At 41.1% G+C, this 27,510-nt stretch overlaps 1 protein-coding gene across 3 annotated transcripts in view; it reads left to right on the forward strand.

Moving 5' to 3' along the window:
- Positions 1–27,510, forward strand: part of LOC120798810 (receptor-type tyrosine-protein phosphatase mu-like) — a 167,763-nt gene that overhangs the window by 55,159 nt on the left and 85,094 nt on the right. For all 3 annotated transcript variants that reach the window (XM_040143474.1, XM_040143472.1, XM_040143473.1), the window contains 5 exons: positions 11,088–11,362; positions 15,535–15,613; positions 17,436–17,551; positions 19,158–19,332; positions 26,825–27,118. In XM_040143474.1, coding sequence (XP_039999408.1) covers positions 11,088–11,362; positions 15,535–15,613; positions 17,436–17,551; positions 19,158–19,332; positions 26,825–27,118 — 939 coding nt within the window. The remainder of the gene's footprint in view (positions 1–11,087; positions 11,363–15,534; positions 15,614–17,435; positions 17,552–19,157; positions 19,333–26,824; positions 27,119–27,510) is intronic.

Genomic DNA, 27,510 nt, shown 5'->3' on the forward strand with positions numbered 1-27,510 from the left:
TGTCACACACGATTTGTCTCTTTAATGTTCCATTGATCGCTTTTCATTTGATTTGAAATGCAGAGATATCACCACCACTGAGCAGAAGGCACCTAAGGAATTAGACTAATGGAATGACTTTTTTTTTTTTTTTTTTTCATGTTATAACAAAGGTAGCGTTGCAAACTAATGGATATTGTTTTCCTCCTCTATCTGACGCCTAATCTCACAAAGGCTGCATCACAGATAGATTGCACTGGGCCCCCCCCACCCCCCAGTAGAGAGGGGGAATTAATTAGCAGGCTCTCACTAATTTCAGGCAGCAAGCGCCCAGACCTGTTTGTGTGTACATCAGGATGATGCGTGTTGAACCGCCCAGGAGAAATTACTTTCCATGGAGGGGGAAGTGTCTACTTTTTCCATTGCAACTGATTAATGTCGGGACACAAGGAGGCTGGGCAAAGGTTATAGCGAAATCTGGAAAAGCCTTGACCTACAAATTAACATGTCGCACATGGTCTAAATTTAACATATCTGATTAAAATCCCATGTCTGGTTAAGAGGTGTCCCTGATTGTGCTTCCTAGTCTGAGTACACTTCAGATAGGCTTGTTTTCTACCTGTGCGTCTTGAAATGTGCGTAATTAACAGGTTGCAGCTCTATCTCCGTTTCTCAGTGTGAGCACTCAGCCTGCCACGTGAAATTGTAATCTCTCCTCTTTGACCGCATTGAAAGGGGTTTGAAATGTAGAGTGCTTTACGGCTGAAATTGTTTTAGGGCTACTGGAGAGGGCGTTGATGGGTAGAAATGTATTTAGGTGAAAGCCACACTGGCGGAAGAGCTGTCTCACCTTTGATTGCTGTCTGACTCTCAAACTGTACTTATCAATCTTCAGAAAACGACCTTATCATACTCACAGAGCAGACTGTTGTCCTACCCGCTGTACCAGGCTGGAAATGGAACAGACGTAGGCTCCAAACGGCAGGCATTACTACCTCAAACATCTTAAAAATAGGTTGTGGACAGTATCTGTCCAAACGCAGTAGGAATTTTCTTAATGTCATTGTGAGTTTTAATTTGAATGAATATTAAATTGATGATTAAAACTTGGCTGCGTTTTCACATCAAATCAAAAAATCTTCTAGAGGTTTAAACATCTAGTTCTTATGTAAACTCCCAGCCCACTATCGTTAAGAATTAGATCAATATTGGACAGTTCTGCATCCTATGTTTTACATCCATTTCAACGGTCAGTGCCGGTGCTGGAAGTAATGAGCTCTTTATGTAGCAAAGTGAAAAATAAGCGTGTGCAACACGTCTGACTTTTCTGAGTTCGCTTTCTGTAATTTCTGTAATTGGCTTTTTATAAACCATAACCATGATCTTTCCCTAACTTTAACCAAGTGCGCTAGCTGTCTAACCCTAGCCATCCCTCGCCGCTTATTGCCACAACCACCATCTTTCCCAACCATAGCCATATTGTAACTGCCGTGCGCAGATATTGTAGAAAACTAGAATCTTAAAGGGTGCTGGCACTGGATGTAAAAAACAATTTACGAAATTGTCCTGCATTGATGTTCTTGTCTGTCAAGGGTTAAAATTCCAGTATTTGTGATTAGAAAAACATACATGTCAGAAGTTGATAATGATACACACAGGATTAGACATTAAGTCTTTAAAAAGAAAATGTTAAGTTCATTATGCAATAATATTTTTTTTATTTTATTAGACGTTAAAAGCATTTAGGCTTGAAAGCTGCACACGAAATTGTATCAAAGGCTTTTTGAACTCAATAGGAGACATCCTGAATTAAGATGCTGTTTCAGTGTGGTAAGTGTAGAAAATGCACTCATGAGAGGCCTTGAGCAGATTTTGACGTTTGACTCGCCATCCTGCAAAGCTCATATTGCAACCAAAGACCAAACTGGCCTGATACCATCCTAACATGTAAATAAAAAAGTACCAAAAGGGAGAATTGAAATGAAACGCAACAGGGAAAACAAGCCCTGTGGTCACATGCAGTGGAGATGAGCAGCACCTAAAACTCTTGGTTCTTGATGATGATCCGCTCCCTACCTAATTGCTACGTCTGGACAGAGAGTGGCCTTGTTCATGCCTCTGTTCAGCTCTGATTGCCTGCTCTTGCTCCTTCAGGGTGGCTCAGCCCAGTTCTGAGGATCTGCATGTCTGCTTGGGCACTCCCCAGTGTGTTCCCTCTCCCAAGCCAACTGGAAGTAACCCCCGGCAGAACTGTCACTATCAGTCCTTTTATTACCAACAAGCCTCATCTGTCCTGGACAATGATGATAAAACCATCTCAGCCAGGACAACACTTATTCAGCCTTGGAGAATGGAGCCGGATGCACTTCTGTCAGAATCAGATGTTGGCTTTAATTGCATATTATTTGATGAGAAAATTACCACACACATCATGTCCCTAAAAATCGATTCCTCTAGTTTCCACCCTACTCTCTGCTGTTTTAAGTTCCTTAATGTGGTGTAGTCTCTGAGAAGAATGGATGAAACTGACTAGCTGGGGAAGTCTGCAGTGTGGTGTTGCGGGGGGTGCCCGAAGGCCATTAGGAAGGAAGCTGTTTTTAGTGAGCCCCAGCTGGTGCAGAGGCTGCCTCTTCTCTGATGGTGTCATGGATGTTGCCAGCTGTAGGCTGCTGCTCCCTGGCTCTCCTCTGAGACCTGCTCTGGGGAGTAATGGCAAGAGGAGGAGAAGGAAGGTCCTCTAACTGAGATTAATTAGGGTTTTTGTATTATGCAAAGTACAATAGCAAATGCAGCTCAGGCTAAATTACTTATTGTTTTATTCTTAATGTCTGCTCTAAATATGTTGCACGAGAGAAATTGAATGTTTTTGTCTCACTGTTGCACAGGGTCTTTGTTTTGATAGCGCGCCCTCAGTCGATAATGACACCTAAACAATAGTGAAGGATTGGCAGAATGAGGTTCTTCATAGCGTAACAGTGATCACCTCCCTTCTGGTTCTTTTTTGTCAGGTTCATAATGCATTCATGCAAATGCACCTCACTCCCGAACCCAGACGGGTGCCTTTCTTAGACCGTGGCTGCTGCATGTGGATAAGATGGATCATTTTAAAAGGCAAACTGTTCACCTTTTTGACCATTTCAATCAGGGGGTAATGAATTGACAAAGCTCCTCCGCCTTACCTGGACAACCAGTGTTGTGTACGGCCATTGTACGTGCTGTTCAAATGAAAGAGGCGAAGGCTAGCCACTTAAAATATGAGAGGAGGGAACACCCGCCGAACTCAAACTCACTGAAGGACGTAAGAAATTTAATCAGAATTTAAATCACATCAACAAAAGATGGGATTTGCTGTTGAGCAGGGAGGGGCACCGTGTTGCGAAAATAAGATAATTGCTTTTGAGCCATTCACAAGTTTGTGTGAAAATCGCACCTTGCCCGGTGTTGGCAAGGTTGTGAGGTTAAGGAGAAACCCCATTATATGATTAGGGGACGAAACGGAACAGCAAATTACTATGTCTGATCAATTCGTGAATTAATTCCTGGGCATGAGGGACTGTAATTTTCAATTTAGCGTGTTTGTGGGCTCCAGAAATATACCATGGCCCGAGTAAACAGGATTATGACAGCATACTGTACTGTCATGGAGGACATATTTGTATACTGTATCTTTTACCATTAGTGTGCATGGTATGTACAATTAGGGCTAATGATGCAGCTAGGTGACTCGCGTGGAAAACTCTGTTGTGTAATGGGTTTGTATCAGGCAAATGGGCCATTATATGACCCATTTATTGCAACTGAGCGCCAATAGTGCGTACTGCATATTAAAATGACATATTAAGCCATTAAGAATTGCTCTTGATTGACACACAGCAACAAAGGATGCTGCCAGGGAACATAATAGGGGTCAGTTGTTCCACCTGACTGAAATGACAGGGCTGAGACGCCTTGTGCATGATGAATGGTTTTAGGTGAATCTGTTTGACACTGTCATAGAAAAACTGCCAGGTCCTTCATATGGGGAGCCCAAACTTATTCGGTGTTATTTCACCAGACCCCTTTCATGTTTCAAAGGACACGCAGGAAAGTTCTGGGAAATTGAGCGGAGGCCAGGGATGTTCACATTAACAGCCTAACCCTCACAGCGAGAGCGTTTTTGATTGGTGGCAGACAGTGAGAATAGCCCTGTCTTCATTGACATTTCCAAAGCAGCAGCCGTGCTTTTCTGCAGTAGTGACCTCTGTGAATTTTATTAGCAAATGAGACCTGGAGGGTTTGGGTTTAAAGAGCGCCCCTTCATTCTGATTTCCCTCACATAATGATTTTCAGAGTTCAGGACCTGAACGGAGGACAAATAAGGAGCGCTAGTCATTATTGCAAATTATATCCTCTGCTCAGTGCATTACTCAGCTCATAATTAATCTAAATACATTCAACCTATAGACTTTGATGCCTAGGATTAGACAGTACCCTACTTGCATGAACTAGATTATATCAGACTGTATTCCCATTAAGACTTTCCTAACTTTTTAAGAAAAGGAACCGAGGTGAAGAGAATATGTATAAATGTAGCCACTTCACCAGCTTGGGTTGTTTTGCTACATCATGCCTTACTCTGCCTTAAGTCCTCTACATGTATCCCCACTGTTGATTGCATTTTATTTGGTTACGTTGGTGTTTCTGTAGAGCCATATGCCTTAAAGAAAATCATATTTACACATTGGAAGCCCGATAGCATTTTTAGTAGTGTCATCAGAGTTTTTCATTCCTTCAGTCAAACAAGGAAGTAGGAATTCAACAGAAAAAGGTTAATTGATTCATCTGACATTTGTCTCAGGTCTCTGTCTACTTCTCTACCAACCCTAAACCTCCTCCCGCTTTCTACAATGATTGTAAAAAAAAAAAAAAAAAAGACAGACTCTAAAGACATGGGACTTTATTGCAAAGAATGATAAAATTAGAATGTGGTATTGTCACATTGTTGGAATCCTGAAAAGGTGTCCCATCTAAATTAAGCTTGATTGTTTCCTAAAAGCAGGAATTTTGTGTCATATAAGATTTTTTTAGTCTTTCAAAGGATTATGGATCATTCCCCATTGCCTGTCTCCTCAGGATAATGTCAGAGTAGGTATGCTCAGATAAATAGGCTTTAATGTAAAAGTTTCCACTGCTTCCATAGAAACACCAGCGTTCTGGTGGCCACCAAAAAGTTGTTTTATTGAATGATTAGGTGCTAAGAAAAACATGCAATTGTATTTAGTCACCACCAGTTTGTCATCGGCTTCCTGTCTTAGCTGAAGGAACTTTTCTTCCCATATGGACTGACACAAGATCTGACCAACTCCCAGCTGCTCTGTCAGTGTGAGTGACCTCACAGGGTAAAGGATTAACCTGATGGAAGCCCTTCCCTGGAGTATGTCCATGGTTCTCTCTGAATGCCTCATAATACCGTTAAACCACTAAGGCTGTTATTTTGGGTTAGTTAATTTCCAGCTGAACCCGAACGTTTGTGGATTCGCACTTTCTGGAAAAGACTTTATCCTAGTAGGAAGCACTTGTTAGATTGATGCTGACCAGATAGTCGTCTTGCAAAGCTGCAGATTTATGATGGTTCAGGTTTGTTTATTGCGTGTCTTCTTAGATAGACTTTCAGAGGAAATACCACATTAATTTAATGTGTTTTTAGCAGAGGATTAGTAAAGTTTTGGATGTTCTTTCTTAAGATTACTCCACAAATTTAGCATTGCACTCCCATCACATTGTTGGTCTCGCAATGGACAGTTTAAAAAAAAAAAAAGTATCAAAACCGATGCGGCAGAATCAAGAGATACTGTCTTTTTAATTTCGACCCATTCCTCTTCCCTGTCAAAACCGGGCTTCTGCATTACCCTAGATGAAATTCGGCAGCTGACAGTTAAGTCATAGATTCAGGTGTGTTATGCTAGTAGTGGCTAATGTAGGCGAGGTGAGGAGTGGGCTACAGAGATTTGGCACTTCTTCCCAACTCCACATGCCCAGATTCTTTTCATTTTCAAACGTGTGCTCTTCGGCCCCACCTGACGCTGACTCAGGTGAAATTATTTGAGGCAATTTATCAAACTTTGCACTTCTGGAGCTACAAAAGGCTTTTTACCATGAAATTATGCTTTATTTTTTTCCCCATACATTATGCACTAGTACTCCCCAATACCTGTAAGCACCTTTCCAATTGTGGCCTCTGCCAACAAATTGTTTGATAATCAGTGTATTTTGAATATTTTTTTTGCATAGCATCAGCACTTATTCGTACACAGTGTCCTTGTTAATAATGTCTAAAATATATCTATATATAATGAAAATCACACATTTCTGTTTCAGCGGCATCTCCTGAATGTAGCATCTGCAACAAGAACACTTTATCTTTTAAGTAATTCATTTTTTATACCAGTTCCATGTTCTCCATGTTCAGCCATCACTGTAATTTAAGGTGAAGTTTGCCTACATTGGAATAATAATAACCCTGTTCCTCTGAATACCTTTGACAATGGGCCTGGCCTTTATGGAGTTGCAGAGACAGGCCTTGAGTGTGCTTAGAGATCTCTATTTTTAATTGGTCTTGAACACACCATTGTTAAGGCACAAGAGATAGAGAGAGAGGAAGAGAGAGAGAAAACACCCTTGTGCATCACTAGCACATTAGCACAGCACTAACATAGTGTCATTATAATTTGCTCTTAGTCTCGCTGGCTAATTAGTTTGTCATGGTGCAGCAGGTCCTGCACAGTATGTGGTCATTAGGCTCAAAGAGCATAGAAACTGAATCACAATCAGTGTTCCCCTGTCGTCTTTTGTTAGAAAGTGACAATAGCAGCACGATGAGGCGGCACGCTGTCACTCGAAATACAGTACAGTAATACAGTATAGTGGTCAGTATTGAGGAGAGTAAAGACTTTTTTTCCCCTGTTGCGTTTGGGTTCACTGACCCGAATCCAGACGATTTGAAGGATTCAAATTTGGTGACAAGAATTTCACAGCCTCATTGCCACAGTTCTGCAGCCTGCCTGAGAGTAGGTAGAAATGATATTTACATGTATTTCTATCAAGTAATTGCACTTAAATACTAACAGCCACTTGCAATAATGTTTCATTAACATGGTAGTAAAAATGTACAAATGCTACTTGAGGGATCTGATATTTTCATCTCTAATTACCAACAAAGAGCAGTGCTGTGCATAAATCTCCCGTGCAACACTGTCACAACGTGGCTGTTTGAAATGAATAGTAAACAGCCTGTTTTAATCATAGTGAAAAGCAGTGGTGCCGGCATCTTAGTCTTTGTAACTCCAGCTCCAACTGAACAATTCATCAACTGATTATCAGCGCTGGTTCGCATCACACCAAGGGTTGCTGATGTTTCAAACAAAAAAACAAAACAGTGCTGGGCACCTGAGCAGATGGCTGAATGTTATTAAAAACACCCTGATTGAGGTTGGACAAACGTGTGTCTCAAAGTCAACTCATCCCCTGCTCTTCTACATGTACATTACACAACTTCCCTCATAGCCTCAGAAGTATTTAGCCTCAGCCCTTAAATTAGAGACCAACTGAGGGTGAGTAATACATTAAAGAGAACAGGGAGAACGGCAGAAGTTGCTGTTCACAATAGTGAATCATCACAGAGTGATCATACTGTGCAGGAAAATCCATAAGATGGAAAAGCCACAATCATAAATAGCTAATCACAACCTGAAAAGGTGCCTGTTATTACAGTAAACACAGGGAGATGTTATGAATGGCCTTGTATGACAACACTCAAACTTTAATGCTCACATTGTTACAGTGAGGCTAAAATCCTGCTAGTGAAAACACACAAAAGAGCCACACATGATTTGAAAAAAATATAGTCACACAAACTATCAAAATTCTTATTTACATTATATATAACTCAAATCTGTTTTTTCAGATGATGTATTTATTTATTTCTGGACTATTTCTGCATCTCAGTCTTCCCCGGCGGATCGCGTTTGCTCTGCTGTCATGGCGATATCTCTGTTGTCATCATGTGATGGCGATGGAACGTTGCAAGGGCCCAGTTGTCATGGAGACAGCCCCGTAGTTCCGAAGTCCCACACTCGGGCCATGTGATGACAATTGAGATATCTCCAAGACAACCCGAGCAAGCTCCATCCACTGAGAAAGCCGCAGAGACCATGGCTGTGTCCGAAACAACTTCCCTCATTCACTCATTCACTCCTCACCCTATAATACACACCCAGCACTAACTCAGCAGTGAGCAGTACATCGAGCCACTTACTTATCATCATCATTTTGCATCATCACTGTCAGCTGTAGGGTCGCACACCGGGGCTTTTTGCATCTGGAAAAATGCGTAGCATTGCGTCGCGGGTTTGTTAGCCTAAGCACTGTACGTGCCATGTACGCCACTTTTTTAATTCCACTGGAAATTTTGAGGGCGCTGTATAATGGATGCATTTACACACACAGAAATCAGACACTCAAATAAAATAGTAAATCTGGTCACTACGGATTAAACTACTGAGCTGGCCCAAACATCAGAGTCCACATATTCTGTATTCCAGTTGTGAAAAGAAATGAATGGGTATCATCACGTGCATAGTTTCACCGCAGTATTGCATGGTTTAACTGGTTTGCCTTCCCTTACGTGTGGGACGGTTTTATAAGTTCATAATACAACACAGTCTCTCATGAGAGATGATGATCACATGATCCAAAACATGTTACGATCCTTTTCAAACAAGAACTTACTCGTACCTGGCAAACAAAGCCAGGGGGGGCTGACTCAGTGTCATCACAACTCACTGCTCCTTCTTCTCCTCCTCCTCCTCCTCCTCCTCCGCTCCCTCTCCTCCTGTTTCATTGTGCAAACATGACAGAACCCCCCCCCCCCTCGTTATCTGAAGCTGGAGACAGATGGAATTGGTGAGCATTACAAGTGCAGCACAACAAGACAAGTGGGCAAGCTCGAGTCATTGATGGAACAAATAGGGTTTTGTGAGAGGCTGTTTGTCTGACACACTCGGGGACCAAGCCTGCTGATGTAGTTGATCTTATTTAGCCTTTTTAACAACATATCTGAATGAATCGCCGGATCTGAAATCTAATGACAAAGATTCAAATCCTCTGCAGTTCAGCTGTGCCTCACATGCAGGAGAGCAGAGCTTTTTACTTGCAGGTTGTTTGTCTCACCTCTAAGCAAAATGTGCCTCGCAATCATTACCGCACTTCAAAAAAAAAATGTGTTTCAACGTAAACTGAGTGTCTTGGCTGTGTCTAAAATGCTGTTATGATTATGAACCCAAGCTAAATAGGATGATGACAAATAGAATGTGTTCTGTGTCTCCTTGAAAGTTTGCCAATATAATAATTCTCACTTGTGTTTTATTGGCAAGACAGGAGAGAATTAGATTAACCTTTAATATTGAACCAAAGGGATAAAATCTAAATGGGGCTTGCTTGGCAAATAGATTTGAACCTATTGATTTCTCATCATTTACCTTCTCTCAATCATTTAGGAAAAAAAAAAAAACACTCTTCTCAAACATCCAGCATTTTTGGGATTAGTCTTTCTCTGTACTCATATTTTGAAGAACGATAATGAGTAGAGAGCTTCCATCGATCCAAAGGGGTCACATGCTACAATTCTCAGCGCTGATAGCAAAAGTCTCAGCACAGTGAGTTACCTGCTTTCTGCATACTCTTACAAGATTATGCATTTTATTTATTTAATGTTGAACCTCAGGACCTCATTGCTGGTAATAATGTGATTCTTGTCTGGGATATCTCTCTGCTCTATTAATAACGACTTGCCTCTAAAAACCAACAGATCCAACAGAATCAAATTCAGTAATAAAAATAGCCATCATTATTCTACCAAATGTACTACAGAGTTTTTGCAAGTCTTACGTAACTTATGAGAGAACAGTATTTTAGTTCTCAGACTTAGTCTTTGGTGTCTTATTTTAAAGATGTATTACATCATTTTGTGATTTGAGCCTAATTTACTGTTGATGCTTTTGAAACTCAGTACAGTCCATGTTTGAGTTTCAAAACATAAACGGTGAGTTTGGAGAAATACTGTGATTTGAGACCCAAATTGAAAATCAGGGAGTGTAAAGTGCAACGCTGCCAACGTGGGTGTCAAACGCAGGTGTCAGAAACTTCGCGTTGGACCGAAGGCACGCATCGACCGTGCCATACAGACAGGAGTCACAGTCACAGTCATGGTGTGGTGGCCAGGATGCGCCAAACCAGGGAGCAACTGTGAAAAAATGTTTTTTATTCTACAGGAGTAGGGCAGTGGCGTATTGTTGCACATAAATAGGGAAAGGCATGAAAGGCATGTGTTTTTAGGCTTGTCATAGAATGCAATTGTATGCTTAGTGAATGTTTAGTGTGCATGTGAAATAACAAGTCTACAGCCATGCTAGTGGCTCTTTGAGGCCGCATTTAGGCACAGGGTGTACTTTGCGTTACATGCTAACATGCTAACATGCGCACAATAACGATGCTAACATGCCAGTGTATAAGCAGATAAAAATGTTAATGATATTTGCCATTTTGTTTTAGCATGTTAGCCCGCTAACATTTGCTAATTAGTGCTAAACACAAAGTACAGATAAGGTTAACGAGAATGTCATTATTTTTTTAAGCCAGAGTATGGGCCAAATTACGTTTTGACCTTGAGATGGTCATAAGTGAAAAGTCAAAGGATCACCCAAGTCAATAGGATACATGATCTGGGAACCATGAATGTTTTTTACAAATATTTATTTCGGTGCGGACCAAAGTGGTGGACTAGTCATCCAACTGACTGACCGACATTGGCTAAAACCTCTTCCTGGTAATAATACATCACCAATATTTCAACTCCTTAGAAATAATATTTCCAAGTACTTTTTGTACTTTATTTTACCAGACCATCATGCTAGATACAGTAGCTTGGTTTGCAGTTGTATGTAGGTCACTGCCTGATTATAGACTATTGCAGGACTTTTCACGAAGAATATCACTTTACCTGACACTGTTTGATCTGGTGGTTTGTTTAAGCCTGCTCAGCTCGTGATTTAAAACTCTTCTCTATGTTGCAGGTTCAGCCTTCATGATGGTGAACACTTCAGGACGCTTTGCAGGGCAGAAGGCCTCACTGCTGACACCCCATTTAAAGGAGAACGACACTCACTGCGTTATCTTCAACTACTATATAGGAGGCAGGGAAAACACCCACCCGGGACACCTAAATGTCTATATCAAAGAAAACAACAGTCCCATCGGGATGCCTGTTTGGAACGTGTCAGGTCCAGCTACTCGCTCCTGGGCACAGGTAGAGCTGGCAATCAGCACGTACTGGCCCAACTTCTACCAGGTGAGGAAATGTGTTTTGAATCCAGCTCTCTTTTGCATAATGTCTCATCACAAAACTCATTGTAAGCAACCCTATATAATTAAGCCAAAGTCATTAAAGCCTGTTCACTGGATGGAAGAAGACAAATTCATCATTTGAGAAGGTCCAAACAATCTCACAATAGCCCATTCCAAACACCAGAAATCAATAATCTCGATTTCTGGGGCTACTTCGGTATCCATGGTAATCTGTTCTCTCTCCCTTCCATCTGAGCTGCTTCTCTTTTTCCAATCCTGAAAACTCATTTTCACTTACCAATGCACATGACTGCTGGCCAGGTCAGGGTGATTTCACACTTGCCTGGCTATTAGTCTTCCCGGGGCTTGTTCCACGAGTCCACCAAATGTTAATTGATGCAGAGCAACCCCTTAACCTCCCAACGGGAGATGGTCCCTTGGTGAATTATTTCATTATGGCCTGGCAGAGCTGGTCCACAGTGGAGCTGAGGGGTGTCCTCCTGCCTACTCATCATAGCCACCCTGATGACTTAGTTAACAAGGCACACCGCTGAGCTTCTCACTCCTGAATGATGGGTAGGAAGTTTAATGAGAGGCACACGGACAAAACAAAGACAGAAGAGCGGGAAGGGAACACTTGAAGAACAAAATTAGCTGCATCTACCACTAATAGTCAGTGCTCACTGTTGACAGTGTGGTGACCCTTGTGTAACATAATGATGCAAAGCCAGTCTGGTCAAATATTTTCAGTTTGCGTCAAGACACTTACAGATGCAAGGAGTTTGCCTGTAGTAGAGGCACAGCATGTTATGTTTGGATCAATCCTACATGCAGACATTTGTGGTTGAAATGAAATGCAGACAACAAATCTATGCTCTAACAGTCACTGGCTCTTTTGAAATAGAAAAATTAAACCTTTTGATCAGAATTTCTTTGAAGTCCAGACATATTGACTTCAACTACAGCTTCAGTTAGACAAACAATTCTGCACTCTTAAACATACGGCGTGTTGCTTTTAAAGGCTAAGTGAAGTTCAATACTATTGAACATTTCTGACATGCTGTTCGTGCAGTGTTTCAGTAAATCTCGTTCAGACCCAAAATGATATGTTATGCTTTCCAGTGTGTTCAGGGAAACTCCCAGCATCTGTTGCATTTCAAGCCCCAGCGGAACGTCTGTCTCCGTTTGTAATTGTTCCAGACCCAAACTTACAACTAGGGTAAATCCGAGCATGCTAATGATTCTAGCACCACTCTCAGTCAAGAAAAGAGAGACTAATGCTTGAAATTGTTACTAATTAACAACATGGCACTAATTATAGGTAGCTTTAATTGCATAGTTACCTACGCAATTGTCAAAGGGAAGCCACCTGATACTTGGAAATTATTTTTTAATTACCGGTAAGGCTTTTAGTCATCATGAGCCTTTCAGCCTTTGATAATTACTCCTCTGTCAGGTCAACCCTAAAACTTTTAATTGAGGTTGTCATTCCTTTCCAAAACTGCTGAACATTTGTGTAAAACACTACAATTTTCAGTAAATGTAGGGCACAATCTATATATGTCCTGCACATACTATTCAGAATGTGTACTTAGTGTGAGAGATGAAAACCCATTATTTTTCGTGATACGCAGCAGTGCAGCACTGAGAAAGAAAAACCCTAATGTCCTAATCTATCTTGATTTCAATACAGTAGAGCCTATGGCAAAGTTAATCAATCCTGCTGTAATGTAGTACTTAGCCAAGTCCCTTAGGGCTAGCCAGTGTGGTGATGTAGACATTGAATGTTGGATTCACTGTCTGTCCCTGACAAATGAGAATGGTGAACTTTGCCGTGACATCAACAGCTTTCGTCCCATGTGAATATTTTCACTCTGTGGGTCAGGCCCAATTATGCGCTGCACTATCATTGATGTTGGAATCAATTATATCACAGCTATTAGGCAGGCTGACTGATGTCTGTTGCACAAACAAAGGATTTCAATTAGAGAGTGGGGGCCAGTTCATTTGTCTGGTGGCGATATATAGAGTGGTTGGCCTTTTAATTTCCTTTAAATTAGCCTGTAATGAGGCCATAATTGGCACCCAAGACATTCACTTTCATATTTCATGAGACAAAAAAAGAAATTTATAATTAGACAGCCTTATCTGAAGGCATCCTGCCTCCCAGATGACAATGGTAACTATCTCTGCCTCCACATTCCTAGCAAAACGAATCTCAGATTTATGTGTGCGCAGCTCAACTACAGCTGGCGGGACATAAGTTTCTGGGTGACACCATATACGGAACATATCCATTAATATGTACCATTCACTGGAAGATACAGGCTTATATTTAGGGGATAATGGCATGCAAAAAATGTGTGGCTCTAGTGTGTATGGTGTAATCTGTCTCTGCACCACACCCTGGGTTTGGGAAGGGACGGGCGTTCTGTTTCCCTTTTTATCCCACTGCAGACCATGGAGGACATAACTGACATTCTGCCGGGACACGCCCTCTGTCAGAGCTTAGGACCATTTGTTTTGCAGGAGAACTTATCCCCTAAAATAGGATCATGTTAGTCCTACACAACACAGTTGTACTTGATTTCAGGTTTTCTGTTGTAAGAGAGGGCAACAAACATATGAATCAAGTAACACTAGACGCTGGGCAACTGTGAGATGCAACAGCAGTCCCTTCTCATGGAAAAAATAGCTTTTTAAATATGCATTAAAGGGTTAGTTCACTCACATTATGAGAAAAAGCATATGTGCACACTTACCTCTAGTGGCATCCAACCATGCAGATAGTTTTTTTTTTTTTTTTTTTTTTAAAGGTTATGAGGTTTTCACTTATGAGATTTCTACCCATCGACAGTTTTATAGGGATTATTTCCTTAATAAAAAGTATTGCCGGTCAAAAATTTAAAGCAACCAGGAGCCACTGGCACCAGCTGTTCCTAACTTTAATCTTAAAATATAATGTCTTTACAAAGTGGAGATTTATGCATCACTAAATTAAACAGTTTGCAACCACACAAAATTGCTCTTACAGTCAGGTTTAATTGCTACATAGATAACATTAGTTCTCTCACGTATGACCTTCTTAGACTGACAGTAAATTAAATAATGGAACATGATCAACACATCTGACCTGACCTGACACTTGATTTAAAATGCTGTTTAATAATGGTGTAAACTGAAAAGATTTTGAATTACATTTCATATACTTATGTCAATAATATTAGACTAAATGGCCAAATTGCATTGGTTAAGTTAGTGTAATCAGCTTTTTCCGCCTCACTGTAAATAAATTATACTGACCCTAAAAAATACGTATCTCTCCATGTTTGCATATATAAATAAAACCAGGCAGTACTTATGCTTACAAATGATTGGCTGGGGGATTTAATTTATTGTTTGGCCTCCTAAAACCGTAGTATCTCAAGGTTATGTTACAGGTTGTGATGCTACAGTGACTCCCTGTTTACCTAGTAAATAGTTTTTAATTTAATGGCACTACAGACACATTACTTCAGTCAGATGAAACATTGAATAAGTTTTATGACGCAACCGAACTGAGTCAATCACTAGTATGAAAGGAGGTAGTGCTTATTAAAAATGCAGGAAGGACATTGCACACAAACTTGAAACAAAGTGACTGATTTGTACAAATAACTGAAGCAACCCAGTCCTGGGCACCGATGCGGAAAGAGACGTTACTGTTGAGTATTTATGTCATTATTCACTGCACAGACAAAATTCCATTTTCCACCATTGCAATGGGATGAAGGCTCTCAGTAACACATATCGCAAAACCTGCACAAATCACATCAAATAACTGTGAGAAAATATGCTTTTTCGAATTCAGGTGAAGTGACTCTTTTAAACATTACTCAATGTGTTAGGTGTTTCACCTTCCATACACCACGTGCTTGTCACAGACTCTGTGCTAATCGTCTCAAGGCTCAAACTTAATTTAACACTTGCATGTCATAACACCTATCAACTGTGACATATTGTGGAAATAATGTCAGTGGCCCGCAGCTGTTTGACCAGCTGTAGCTCAGCTAAGATCGCAGATCGCATTAGCAGGAGCTGGACTTCTCTGTGCACAGGGGCAGCCTCACTCAAGTGCCATTTGAAGACATGGGCCCATTTATCACTGGTGTTATGACTCCCCTCTCTCCTCCTCAGATTGTGTTTGAAGCCATAACCTCGGGGCAGCGCGGCTTGCTGGCCATCAGAGACGTCGTGGTCCAGGGCCACCAGTGCAGTAAGTCCTTTTTCCCTTCACCATAAAAGAATATCATCAAACAGTCATTGTCCTTTCCATGACACTCTCCCAAATACCTGCATCGTTGTTCTAGTCAAGGCCTCCCAGTCAAACAAATGGCCTTCAAAGAGTATGCTATAGTCAATCCAAAGTGTAAACCTCCCTCCTCCCAGCTCTCTGGAAATTTATGAGCATACAGTTGACACACTGAATTGTGCTCAGGATATAATGTTGGAGTGGCTGTGTTAAATCTCTCCTTTGAGAGACGGGAGAAATAGTGCAAAAAAGAGGATGAAAAACAAATACCACCATACAGTATGCCACTGCTTGTGTTTGGATTCCATTATTTCTCTCCTCCCTTAAGGATATTCAGCAAAGCATCTCATCTCTCAGATGTTCAGAGTTTTGCTACCCTTGCTGAATAGAAGTACAAGCACTTCAGAGTGCACTGCAGAGCTAATGAGCATGTAATCACTAGCATATTTAGGATTTTTCTGCTTCGGCTTTTGGAATAGGCTGCTGCTGTGGGAGTACAAGCATGAGGGCTCTTCAGGATTCCTCAAGTCTATGCTTTTGAGTGCCGAGAGTCACGTTAGTCCATACGGCACTCCTTACATTTATACTAAGAGGTTTTCACACTCTACAGTCCAAGTGTAAATCAATACCACATGGGTTTTCATCAATTGATTTATACTTTACTCTAGCCCTCATAGCTTAAGTATCAAGCTCCAATTGTTAGGTGCTAATGACATGGAAACCATTTGAAAGCAGCTGAATTCCTACAAATGTTATGTCAATAAGATGGATTTATAAAGCGATAGGTGTTGCATATAAATGTATTTGAGTAAATCAATGAGGCCTTGTGACATGATCAATGTTTAAATGTGTAAAAGTGTGAGTGGATCAATAACCCACTCAGTGGTAATTGGGTTTCTTTGAGTGATAAGCAAAGTGATCGGAGCAACTCCTCGGTGGAACGCAGCCAATTAATTTTCTATTTATATGACCATGCGGAATATTTAGCACAAAGGTGTTATAATGCCACTGGGTGGTTTGCCTCTCCATCCATCATTAAAGAAGACATTAGCAATGAGGAAAATAGATTTGTCTCTTTTGGCCTTGGATGGATTGACAGGAAAAAGTTATGAAGGAGGTATACCTAGTGGTGATGAAAGTGATAGAATTAGCTTTTGCCAAGTCTTTAGAGATTTGGTTATGTTTTGAATCAAGGTCGCTCCACTGAATTGCCCTATTTTTCTATGCAGAATAGCGGTACTAATCAAAAATGTTCTACATAAGTTACTTTCTATGCACTATCCTAGTCAGTGAGCACACAGATAATGAGCACAGTTGGAAAGAGAATAATGCTTTTTGAAAGATCCGCTCAATCAATTAAAGCTTGCCATTAAGAGACAGCAGAAAATAGGTCTTTGGTAGGTGCAAGTTCGGCCTTTGGTGTCTCATTTTAAAGATTTAGTTGAAATGTTCCGAACAAAGTGAGGCTGGCCTTCGGCACTGAGGGGCATTGCACAGTGAAATAAAGAGCAGTATCCATTCAAAGCTACTTCTCTCAGTTCTCAGTTCTCCAATTTCACATCCAAATCTTGGCACAAGAGTTATGAAATGGGTAACAGTGAAATTCGTGGACACAGCAGGATAAATTGGCACAGTCCTGATGCAGTAGGGTCAGTGGCCATTCTAGTACCCAGATCTGGTGATTCATTCTTTCATTCATTTTTGGGAAGGTGAACTCTGCATCTCAGCATGCAACGTCATTCAACTTCTTGGCCACTGCCTGATAAATATTTGCGCTTTTTCTTAGTGAACACACCTCACTTCCTGACCATAAAGGGAGTGGAGGTGAACGCTGGACAGACTGCCTCCTTTCACTGCACCGTCAACGGACGCAAAAGGGACAACTTCCGCCTCTGGCTTCAGGTGAGAGCCTTTTTTTTTTTATCCTTTTCCTTAAACCCTACATTGGTGTTGAATCAACCTCAGAACTGGGCCCTTTGGAAATCAATTTGTCAGACTGAACAGACCTCTGAATATGTAATCTTCAGATCTAGAGTAAGTAGTGCTACTGTTGTTGTGCCATCAGGTCTATGAGGCCTGCAGGCCTGTGTCTTTCTTTAACGTGGCAAGTTCTCCAGTCAATGATGTTAAACACATAAGATCAAAGTGACTGCGGAGGGTTGCTAAATCAACATTTTAGTGAAATTAGGACCGATGGTAACAACCGTCCAAAAAGCAAAACCATGTTAAACAAAGTATCAGTTAATATAACCCATCAAAATCGCAAAATAACCTATGATACTGCTGACCCTGAGATAATATTGCTTGTTTGAGAAATAACACTATTTAGATCCAAATGACTGGGTAAACTGGAAAGGGTAGCTTAAAAAAAGAAGAGAAATCAAGAGCTCATTATTATATAAAACACGTTTAACCCTAATTACATTGGACCATGTGTAGACATTTATACCACAGCAATGGACGGTACTTATTTCTGATTGGCTCACAAATGTCCAATTAAATTGTATAAGCACAATTCTAAATTGGTGTGCAAGGTATATTAAATGAGTTATGTATGCTACATGCTCTATTACCAGTAAAGCGAGACTAATAAATCATACGAATTTGCTTTTGATCTTCTTATCTCATGGTACCCTGTCATGTATCAAACTTACTTTAAAGAATGGAAACAATTATCCTAATTTAGGAATCAAAGCTGATGCCTGCTTGCCAGTCTCAACACCACTTCCAAAAGTTATTCTGAGGAAACACAAGTAGGCCTTGTAATTCACTGGATGAATAGTTTTACAAATTCAAGCTAAAACATTCACACATTGCTTTAGCGTGCGTTTGTATTTGAGATTTCACCAGCTCACTGCACTTCCAAGGGGGCTCTGCGTCTGGGAGGCAGGGGATTACCGTTGTTTCAGATCACCGCAGTATGGTCTTAACCTATATAGATGTTGGCTCTGTGGATACTGTGTACTATATCAGGCGCAACTGAGCTGCGCAGCAGTCTTGAATTGACCTTGTTCCGAGAAGCCAAGGTAGTGCATCTGGCAGACATAACCCTGCCGGCTCTGCTGCTAAGCACACTGTCACACATGTGATCAGTGGGAGCATGACGCTGGGTAAAGGTCCTCTGCCAGGTACTCCATCATTTTAACAAACACGTCCTCATTAGCACAGGAACTGGAAAACAAACATTAAGTGAAGTCCCCCGATGACAGTAATGAAGAAATATTTCTAATTAACAAATGTCCCCCATCTGCCTGCTGTGAGGGGTGACAGCTGGGGAGAGCCCACTGCGTGTTTGTGCGTGTGGGTACGTGTGTGCCTGCATCCCTGTGTGATAAATGCGTTCCTACTATCAGCCACCGATGAGAATGATAGGACAGAAACAAACTCGCACAGGAACAGACGAATACACTCAACCGGAGCCTCTGAAACACACAAGGTCAGGCCACTTTGCTTATTAAACCTTTCCATTTTGGGGGCTCACTTGTGTGTTTGTCTCGGCCACGAACAGGGCATCGGTGGACGGGAGGCCCCGATGAAAGCCACTAAACCATGGAACAACCGGCGCTTCATAGGCACTTTCGATGTGGAGAACACAACCAAGGGTGACTCGGGTCGCTACCGCTGTATCGTCCACTCAGACAAAGGGGTCGGAGTGTCCAATTACGGGGAGCTAACCATAAAACGTAAGTATTGGTCCCAGAGCAGAATAAAACACACACACACACAACCTGTATGAATGAACACAGCACAGACGGCAGGGATGTTTTCCATCCACATGACCTCCATGCACACGGCAAAGTCAACAGGAAATAAACAGGAAATGTTGCATGTTCATGGATGAAACTGTCCTCTAAGGCGATACTAAAAATACTAGCTTTTTATGTTGATATATCAACCAGGGGACTTTAATACTTCCCCTGTAAAGGCTGTCCTTGACTGAGCACAATTCAGCCAAAAAGATCACAAAGGCAAGAGGCACCAGGGTTTACAGTAACCTCACTGATATTTCACTCCTGCAGTCATCTGATATGAATTTATGGAGTCGTCTGAAACTAAATCCTGCAAGGCCTCACTTTCCTACAGCCCTATAGCCTGGTAATGGCCTTCTATATTTCTTCACCTCAATTTTCTCCCTGTGGTCTCAATTGAATTTACTGCCCCGTTTTTTTCCCTTCCTTTTTTTTTTTTTTTTTTTTTTTTTTTGTCTCCAAGCTTTAGGTGATTGATAGGTTTAATCCTGGCTGTCCAGATCGAGGTCTGTCAATCATTCGAGAATGGCCGGGCCCAGACACAGCAGAGTGAAGAGGGAGATAAAGTCTCTCTACCCGAGTGTATCAGTGGGTTTCAGTGGTATACTCAAAGAGAATTTACTGACACACTGGAGGCATTCTAAACCCCACTCGTGCATAAATTCAGTACCACAATCACTCGCACATCCGTATTTACACTTACACATGCTCACTAGACGGCAACATTTTTGCTAATCACTGCTCTCAATGTGCTACTAGGTATATTTTTACACAAGTCAAACCAGTTAAGTATAAAGTGCTTTTGACATAAATATTTAAAATACAGTAATTTTCTAGATTTAACAATTTATTGAATCTTGTAATGCAGCCCACTTTAAATTCAGCAGAGATTTCACACCTCAATGACTCGAACATAAACTAACTCATCAAAGGATGAAAAGAGGCGTTTTCACGGTTGTAAGTGTCGCACATAAAAAAGCTGATATCTCCTCTTATCGTACCAGTCATAAAACAACAGCTTAACTCTCCTACCATTGTATCTTAGTCGTAAATCCTCCTTAAATGTGTATTCACCACATCCGTGACTCGTTTTTGGAGGAGTGACCATGGAGCGATTCTGTGGATTATGAGCCTGCTACAGTCACACACCGGCTCTTCCCCCACCCCTCATTACCATACACTGCCTTTTTTCTTCAACATGAGGAGAGTGAATGCTTGATTATCCCAGATAATCACTTCTGCTTTCATGCCAGTATTCAGTCAGATTTATGTGCCTATGTGGAAGTGCACTGCATTCATTTCCTGAGCGCTATACGGATTGGCCCAGTGCAGCCCCTTTCCCGTAACCCCCCTGTGATGGGCTCTCCTGTAGTGCAGCCAGTGGTTCTGAAAGGGGGATAATTACTCCCTGTCCAAGTGCTGGCTCTTTTCTTGGACTGGGTAGAATCACCTGGATCCCACAAAGCATTCGCTCAGTTCCAACATAGTATGCTGGGCCATGCTACCAACGCAAGGCTGCCGAAGCGCGGCCATGTCAGCACTAATGAGAAAAGCCACCAAAAATCGAAGGCTGGCCAGTCGAGCTCGTCATTTTCCTGTGGCAACCTCTTCCCCTATCAGGAGCAGATCAATTCTTTACTCACAGCAGCCCAATTAGATGAGTGCACAACATAATGAGGACCTCTTGCATCTTAACAAGAGAGGCTCAGTAGTTGTAACGGGCAAATGAAAGCAGGATTTATAAACAGTCAGGTCTAACTAATCTAACAACAGAGCAGAGTGGCAGCTCTTATTATTGCTCTCTGTGTGCTGGTAGCAAATGAGTGGCAAGGTGTGTGTGTGTGTGTGTGTGTGTGTGTGTGTGTGTGTGTGTGTCTGCAAATGTACGTGATTTTTATTGTATATTTTGTCGAGCTGAAACGATTAGTTGATTAATCGATTAGTCAGTGGAAAGAAAATTACATGACAATTTTGAGAACTGATTCATCATTTCACTGGAAAAACATGCCAAATATTACCTGGTTACAGCTTGTCAAATGAGAGGATATGCTCTTTTCCCCTGTGTTTATATTATTGTGTTTGGTTTGACAAAACAAGCAATGTCAAGTCCCCACCTTCGGTTTCGGCAAGTTTTGATGAGCATGTTTCACTATTAATTAATTGATATTAAAAAATAGAAACTTATTTGAAGATGCAGTTGCTGCAACAGTTATTAGTTGCTGAGTATGTTCTTCTTCGTCTTCTACTTAGTATGTCTTTGTCATTTGCTAATGGGTCCATGTACATGCCAGTGTGTGTGTGTGTTTGTGCCATTGCATGTGGATGAGCGAGCTTTTGTGTGATTGCGTTCTGGCTGGCGGGCAGGTGCTGCGGTAGAGGTGGACGCAGCTGTCGCCCGACTGTTGGCCTGCCCGGTCAACATCATGACAACAGCTGCTCGCTGACCCCCGCGTATGGCCGCCTTCGTGCCGTCACCCAACTCCAGCCAGCACGGAGCTCAGTGCAGTGTCCTTTCCAGGGCCCCGCCGCTGCGAAGGTGCCCCGTGAGGCTTAAACGTTTCGAACTGAGTTGTTAATATCCTAAAGTGTTCCAGCCCTTGAGTGTATTTCACACTAGTAATCTGTCTGCTATGGCTGTTGAACAGAGGATTACTGCACCTAAAGGAATAATTTCATCACCATAACCTGCTGTTGCTTTTGTGAAGCAGTAACTTTTCAAAGTTAAACGAAATGCTTATTGCTATAATACATCATGCTTCTTAGTCGTGTTTTTGCGGAAATGGTCTCAAGTGATGACAGCAAAAGTACGATGGCAGCAGTGGCTGGCATCCATGCACGGCAGTGCGTAAAAAGCAAGCATGTTCTCTGTAGAGAATAAAGATTGACTGGGTGACTGCAGAGCTCCTGCTTGATACCTTGGACATTTGGATCCTGCTGTCTGATGGTGTCACAGGTAATCATATAAGATGATACCAGATGAAACCAGAAAAATCATAGGATGCAGAATCGTAACTTTAGTTGATTGGAGTTGCTGGAATTTTGTGTTGCCAAGTTTGTCACCTTGTGAAACAGTCATGATTCAGTCAGCAGCTAGAATGCCATTTGGTCCTGTGAATCACAAGGTGTTATCATTAAATGAGTCTATTGGCAAATGTGGAAGTAGGACTGTATTTTTCATCGATAGTGATAGTTATTTTATTCAGATTTCTCACTTGAATTTGGAAGTAGTTTTACAAAGTTCTTAGTTTTAATTTGTTTATTTAATGAGTAAAGATACTTTTATGCAATGAAATAAATTACATCCGGTCCTTTAATCGTACATGCCATCTGCTTTTCTCGAGAGAAAAAATTAAAGCTTAAAAGCCAAGAACTACAAGAAAACCTGTGTTATCTGTTTTCCAAAACCAACATAGGGAAACCAATCTTATACATTTTAGTCTCCCTTTAAGTTTTAAAATATTACAAATGCCAAACACCATTACAGTATCAGTCTTTTTTGATACAGCACTATACTATGAGGGATGGTATAACAGTGTGAGCCTGTGCTGTTTTCTGTTGTTTAAATGAATCTGAGCATATTGCCATGTAACTCAGTTAAACCCCTTTTAAGACATAACAACAGACCATAAAAGACCATCAAAACAAGCCTGTGGTTGAGCCCAGATTTTGGATCACCTCATTCTCCTGTCTGGCTCCAACACACAGACTTGTTTACTGCATGTAAGTCCAGGAGACATGCTTGATTAGCTGGTTCGCTTTAGGTGATGTTTGACAGCAACACTGGAAGCTTGGATTAGTGGGAGTTTAGGGACCTGCAACGGAGGTCACCATAGGGTAACCATCTGCTGAGGGAGAGCCTCCAATTCTCTGTAGGACACCTTGGCCTGCAACTAATGTGCCTGGAGACTTCTCCCTCTCCATGACAACTCCATGAGAAGCAGCCAAGCGACTAATGGCATTATTCTGTTACATGTGTGTGCTCATTAGAGCTACTCACCGTTGCCTCTGGGACGTGTAACTATTGTAGTACGTGACAAGAGTAGATTCCTGAGCAGTGCTTTAGCTGTGGGTCATAGCTCTTTGTTGGCAGTGGCAAGTTTTTGGTTGCGCCAGGAGACAGCTTTTGAAGTGCGTAAGACATCTAGGTGAGATAGTGGAGGAGGACTTGTTTTGTTGTCCCTATATAAAGGAACAAAACAGAAAATGGAATGAATAAAAGAGTAAAAATCTTTGTGTTACTTAAATACTGAATGGAGACTTTGCATGTTCGTAAAGTCATTGTGTCCCTTTTATATGCATTTTTGTAAAAGGTGGATTGAAAACGGTGAACACAACAGTATAAAAACCATTGATACAGACTACAGAAGTTTCCATTGGCACCCTCTCAAGTGTTACTGCATTGTCCCCTTACCAGGTTATATAATAATGCAATTCTGAAAAGTCCCACAGTTGAAATTACTTGTATGACATGTCGAGAAGCCTAAGAAGCAGAAATGGCACAAAGTTGAAGGAAGATTGGACAAATATTAGTGACATAACAGAAAAAAAGGGTCAGCCTCAAGGATGTCATTGAACACCACATTTGTCTGAAAGAGACAAACTTGTACTGAAGAAGAAGAACTTGAAAATGTTTTTCAGAAAAATCCAAACAGACACACTAAAGGTTAAAAGGGCCCAGAAACAGATTAATTCCTATTGTTATGCTTTTCATTTCGGAGGGAAAAAAGAACCCTACTTTCATTAAATATTTGTAAAGTAGAACCAGCAGAAATGTCTCTTATTTATAAACACTGCAAAACACTTTTACAATGAGTCTGGTTGACACAAAGCTTGCTACACAGATGATGCCACCCCCACACTGTTGGCCCTATCGAGTGTGCAAGTACTAGGAGTTTGATATTAAAATAAAATTTCTCAGTTGCCATCTAACAATATATATTAAAATATTGTGACAATAATGTGGAGGGGGGGGAAATTTTGAATCTGAGCAAGTGCAATTATTTGCCTTAAAATTTTACTCACTGTCTATTCTTCCCGTGCTTTTTAACAGCAGTAGTGGAATGTAACTAAGTACATTTACTCAAGTACTGTTCTCACTTCTACTGCACTTCAGCTTAGAGGGAAACATTGGGAAGCATTGTACTCCTCTAAAGCCATAGTTACCAATTACTTTAAAAAATAAAGTTTTAAATATAATGGGCTTATAGGGTATGATGCATAGCAACCTAGCAGTATATAAAATAGTCAGAATTAGCTTTCACCTCAGCAAGCTAAAAGATGGAAATACTGCTTACATGTTAATATATAAGTAATATATATCTTAAATTCTCACATATAATAGTATAACACTTACAGGGGCAATTTTTCTGCATTGAGTACTTTTACAAGCTTATAATATTGATAATACATACTTTTACTTGAGTACTATTTTTTTTAATGCAGAACGTACTTATAATGGAGTATGTGTACACTGTGATATTGATACTTTTACCTAAGTAAAGGATCTGAATACTTCTTCCATCAGTGTTGAACAGGTCTCTTTAACTGCACTTCAGATCAGTTAGTTTAGTGTACATAGAATGATTTTGTTCCTCCAAAGGAAGTGGAACTTGCACATCCAAAACCAGCAACAGGTACAGAGCATACACACACAAACTTTATCTTACAAAATACCATTTATATGTCGTCCAAGAAGAAGCAGTTCAAGTATTTACAACCAAGTCCAATTGCACTTGATTCCCTTTTTTGATACCCATGACCCAGATGAGTGAGAATCTCCATAGACATCTTGCTATGCATTTTGGGATGAACACCCTCAGAATGGTACGGGGGCATGAAAGGACAGCCAGGAAAAGTGCAGACAACACAAACCACCTATGATTCAACCTGAGATGCCGAAAACACAGACTCATACCAAATGGCCTACGTCTAGGTTTCACGGTGAAAGGTCACAGCGCTGAAATGATCCTAGAGGAGGTGCAGAACCAGCTACTGAATGAGAGACTGAGACAGGCCCATTTCACCGCTGAAGGTTTTGAAGGAAAAGGCTGACGGTTTACTCCAGAAATTGACATCTCATATGCCCAGTGCAGTCTTGGAGAAAGTCACTGATATCATTGAGAAGGCACAACTATCTCAAGACCCCAAGAGCAAGGGAAGACAGACACAGAAATTCCAAACCTTCGTCACGAGCCAGCAACACTAGGAAAAAACAACTTAACTAAACATAGAAAATAACTAAAAGTAAGAACTTACCTGGAGGCAAAAGAAAGATAATTCCACACAGGATGAAACATATGATAGATGGGAGGGGAACCTGTCAGACTGGGAACTTACCCAATCAGAGAAAGACCCCATTCCAACCTCACAATCCGGGAAAGGCAGGCTGTGATGTAATTGAGAAAGGACCAAAACACGACCACCCTACCGGCTGATAAAGGATGGTGCACAGTGGTCCTAAACACAGCGGACTACTATGCCAGGATCACCACACTAGTCAGTGACCTGGATGACTGAGAATCTCCACAGACATATATATGCAGCTATTTTGTATTAGCAGTTGTGTTTTGAGCAAATATCAGTGCTGCCTGGATTAAGTTTTTCATCAAGTCAGACAGAACATTCATACTGAGCATATTTGTAAACCATTCACTGCCACAAATGGTTAATTGGTTGTTACAATATCCACACATGGCAACGAAAGTAATTGGGGGATGAGCAGACTCTACTTTCTGAGGAAGGAATGTCTGTCTGTTTGTCCTTCTCTCTATCTATCTATCTACCTATCGTAGGAGACTACATCGTCCACTATGGTATAGTAGACAATGTATGTTTTAGGCTTTCCCACCAGTTCTTTTTAGTTTTAAATACAATTACTAAATTCCACAACTGTCCTGAGTTGAGAGATTAACCCAGCTCCTCATTCAGAATAGAGAGATGACTATTACAGTCGCTGTCAGTTACCAGAGGGTTTTCCATAGAAGGCCTCTAATTGAAATCAATACGTATTCAATGGAAGCAGCATTTGCCAAGGTCTCTGTGACTTCATTTATACCTCTGTTAGAAGTTGCCGTCACTTTCAAAATGTGCGTGATTACATGACTCAGTGTACTACCAATCATAAGATATTCCATTCACCAAGCTGGAACTATTGATTGTCTCCGTAAATACCTTGTTGATTAGAAAACATGAAGATACTCCTTGTGTTCTGCAAGAGGACTTTGATGTGGTTGATTGTTTAAAAGAACAAATTGATTGCATCATTTTGGTTGGTATGAGCATTTATCTACAGTTATTTCGTGAGAATGTCGGTGCTTTTTACACAAATTAAAGATACAAATTGTTTTCTGTATTGTGAAGACTTTCCACCATTTCACCATTATAGTGTGGTTATCTAACATCCATCAAAAACTTTTTGTTTCCCTAGAGCCCCCGGTGCCTATTGCACCACCCCAGCTGACTGCTGTTGGTGCCACCTATCTTTGGATCCAGTTGAACGCCAACTCCATCAATGGGGACGGCCCAATTATCGACAGAGAGGTGGAGTACCGCACAGTGTCTGGCACCATGTATGACCTGCAGCCCGTAGACAAGACCACACACAAGATTGGCCACCTGGACCCAGACACAGAATATGAGATCAGTGTTCTGCTGACCAGACCTCTGGAGGGAGGCACAGGAGCACCAGGACCCCCACTGAGGGCCAGGACCAAATGTGCTGGTGAGGCCAAAAAACCATTACTTAAAGAGCACCACTGGGATTTTAGGGGAATGATACATTATGCAGTTTTATAGAGTCACATGAACAGGCTTAAAAATCAGTTCATACATTATGTTTTAGTGGTTGTGAATGTTGTGTAATATAAATAAATACAGAATCTAGAACAAACTTAAATATCACAAACAGATTTTCTCCCAGCTTTCTAAGTGAACTACAACTTGAAATTCATCCATTCATATTCAAAAGTGAAATGTACTGTGAGGAGAGAAGTGTCTTTTTAAGTTGGAGCTACACTTGAAAGCACAGAAACCTTGTACTCTGAAAAGCATCTAAAGTTATGCAAAGTTTATTCTGCCTTTTCTAAAAAAAAAAAAAAAGGAAATGCCATGACT

Source organism: Xiphias gladius, chromosome 14 (genome assembly GCF_016859285.1).
Source record: "Xiphias gladius isolate SHS-SW01 ecotype Sanya breed wild chromosome 14, ASM1685928v1, whole genome shotgun sequence".
NCBI classification, from domain to species: Eukaryota; Metazoa; Chordata; class Actinopteri; order Istiophoriformes; family Xiphiidae; genus Xiphias; species Xiphias gladius.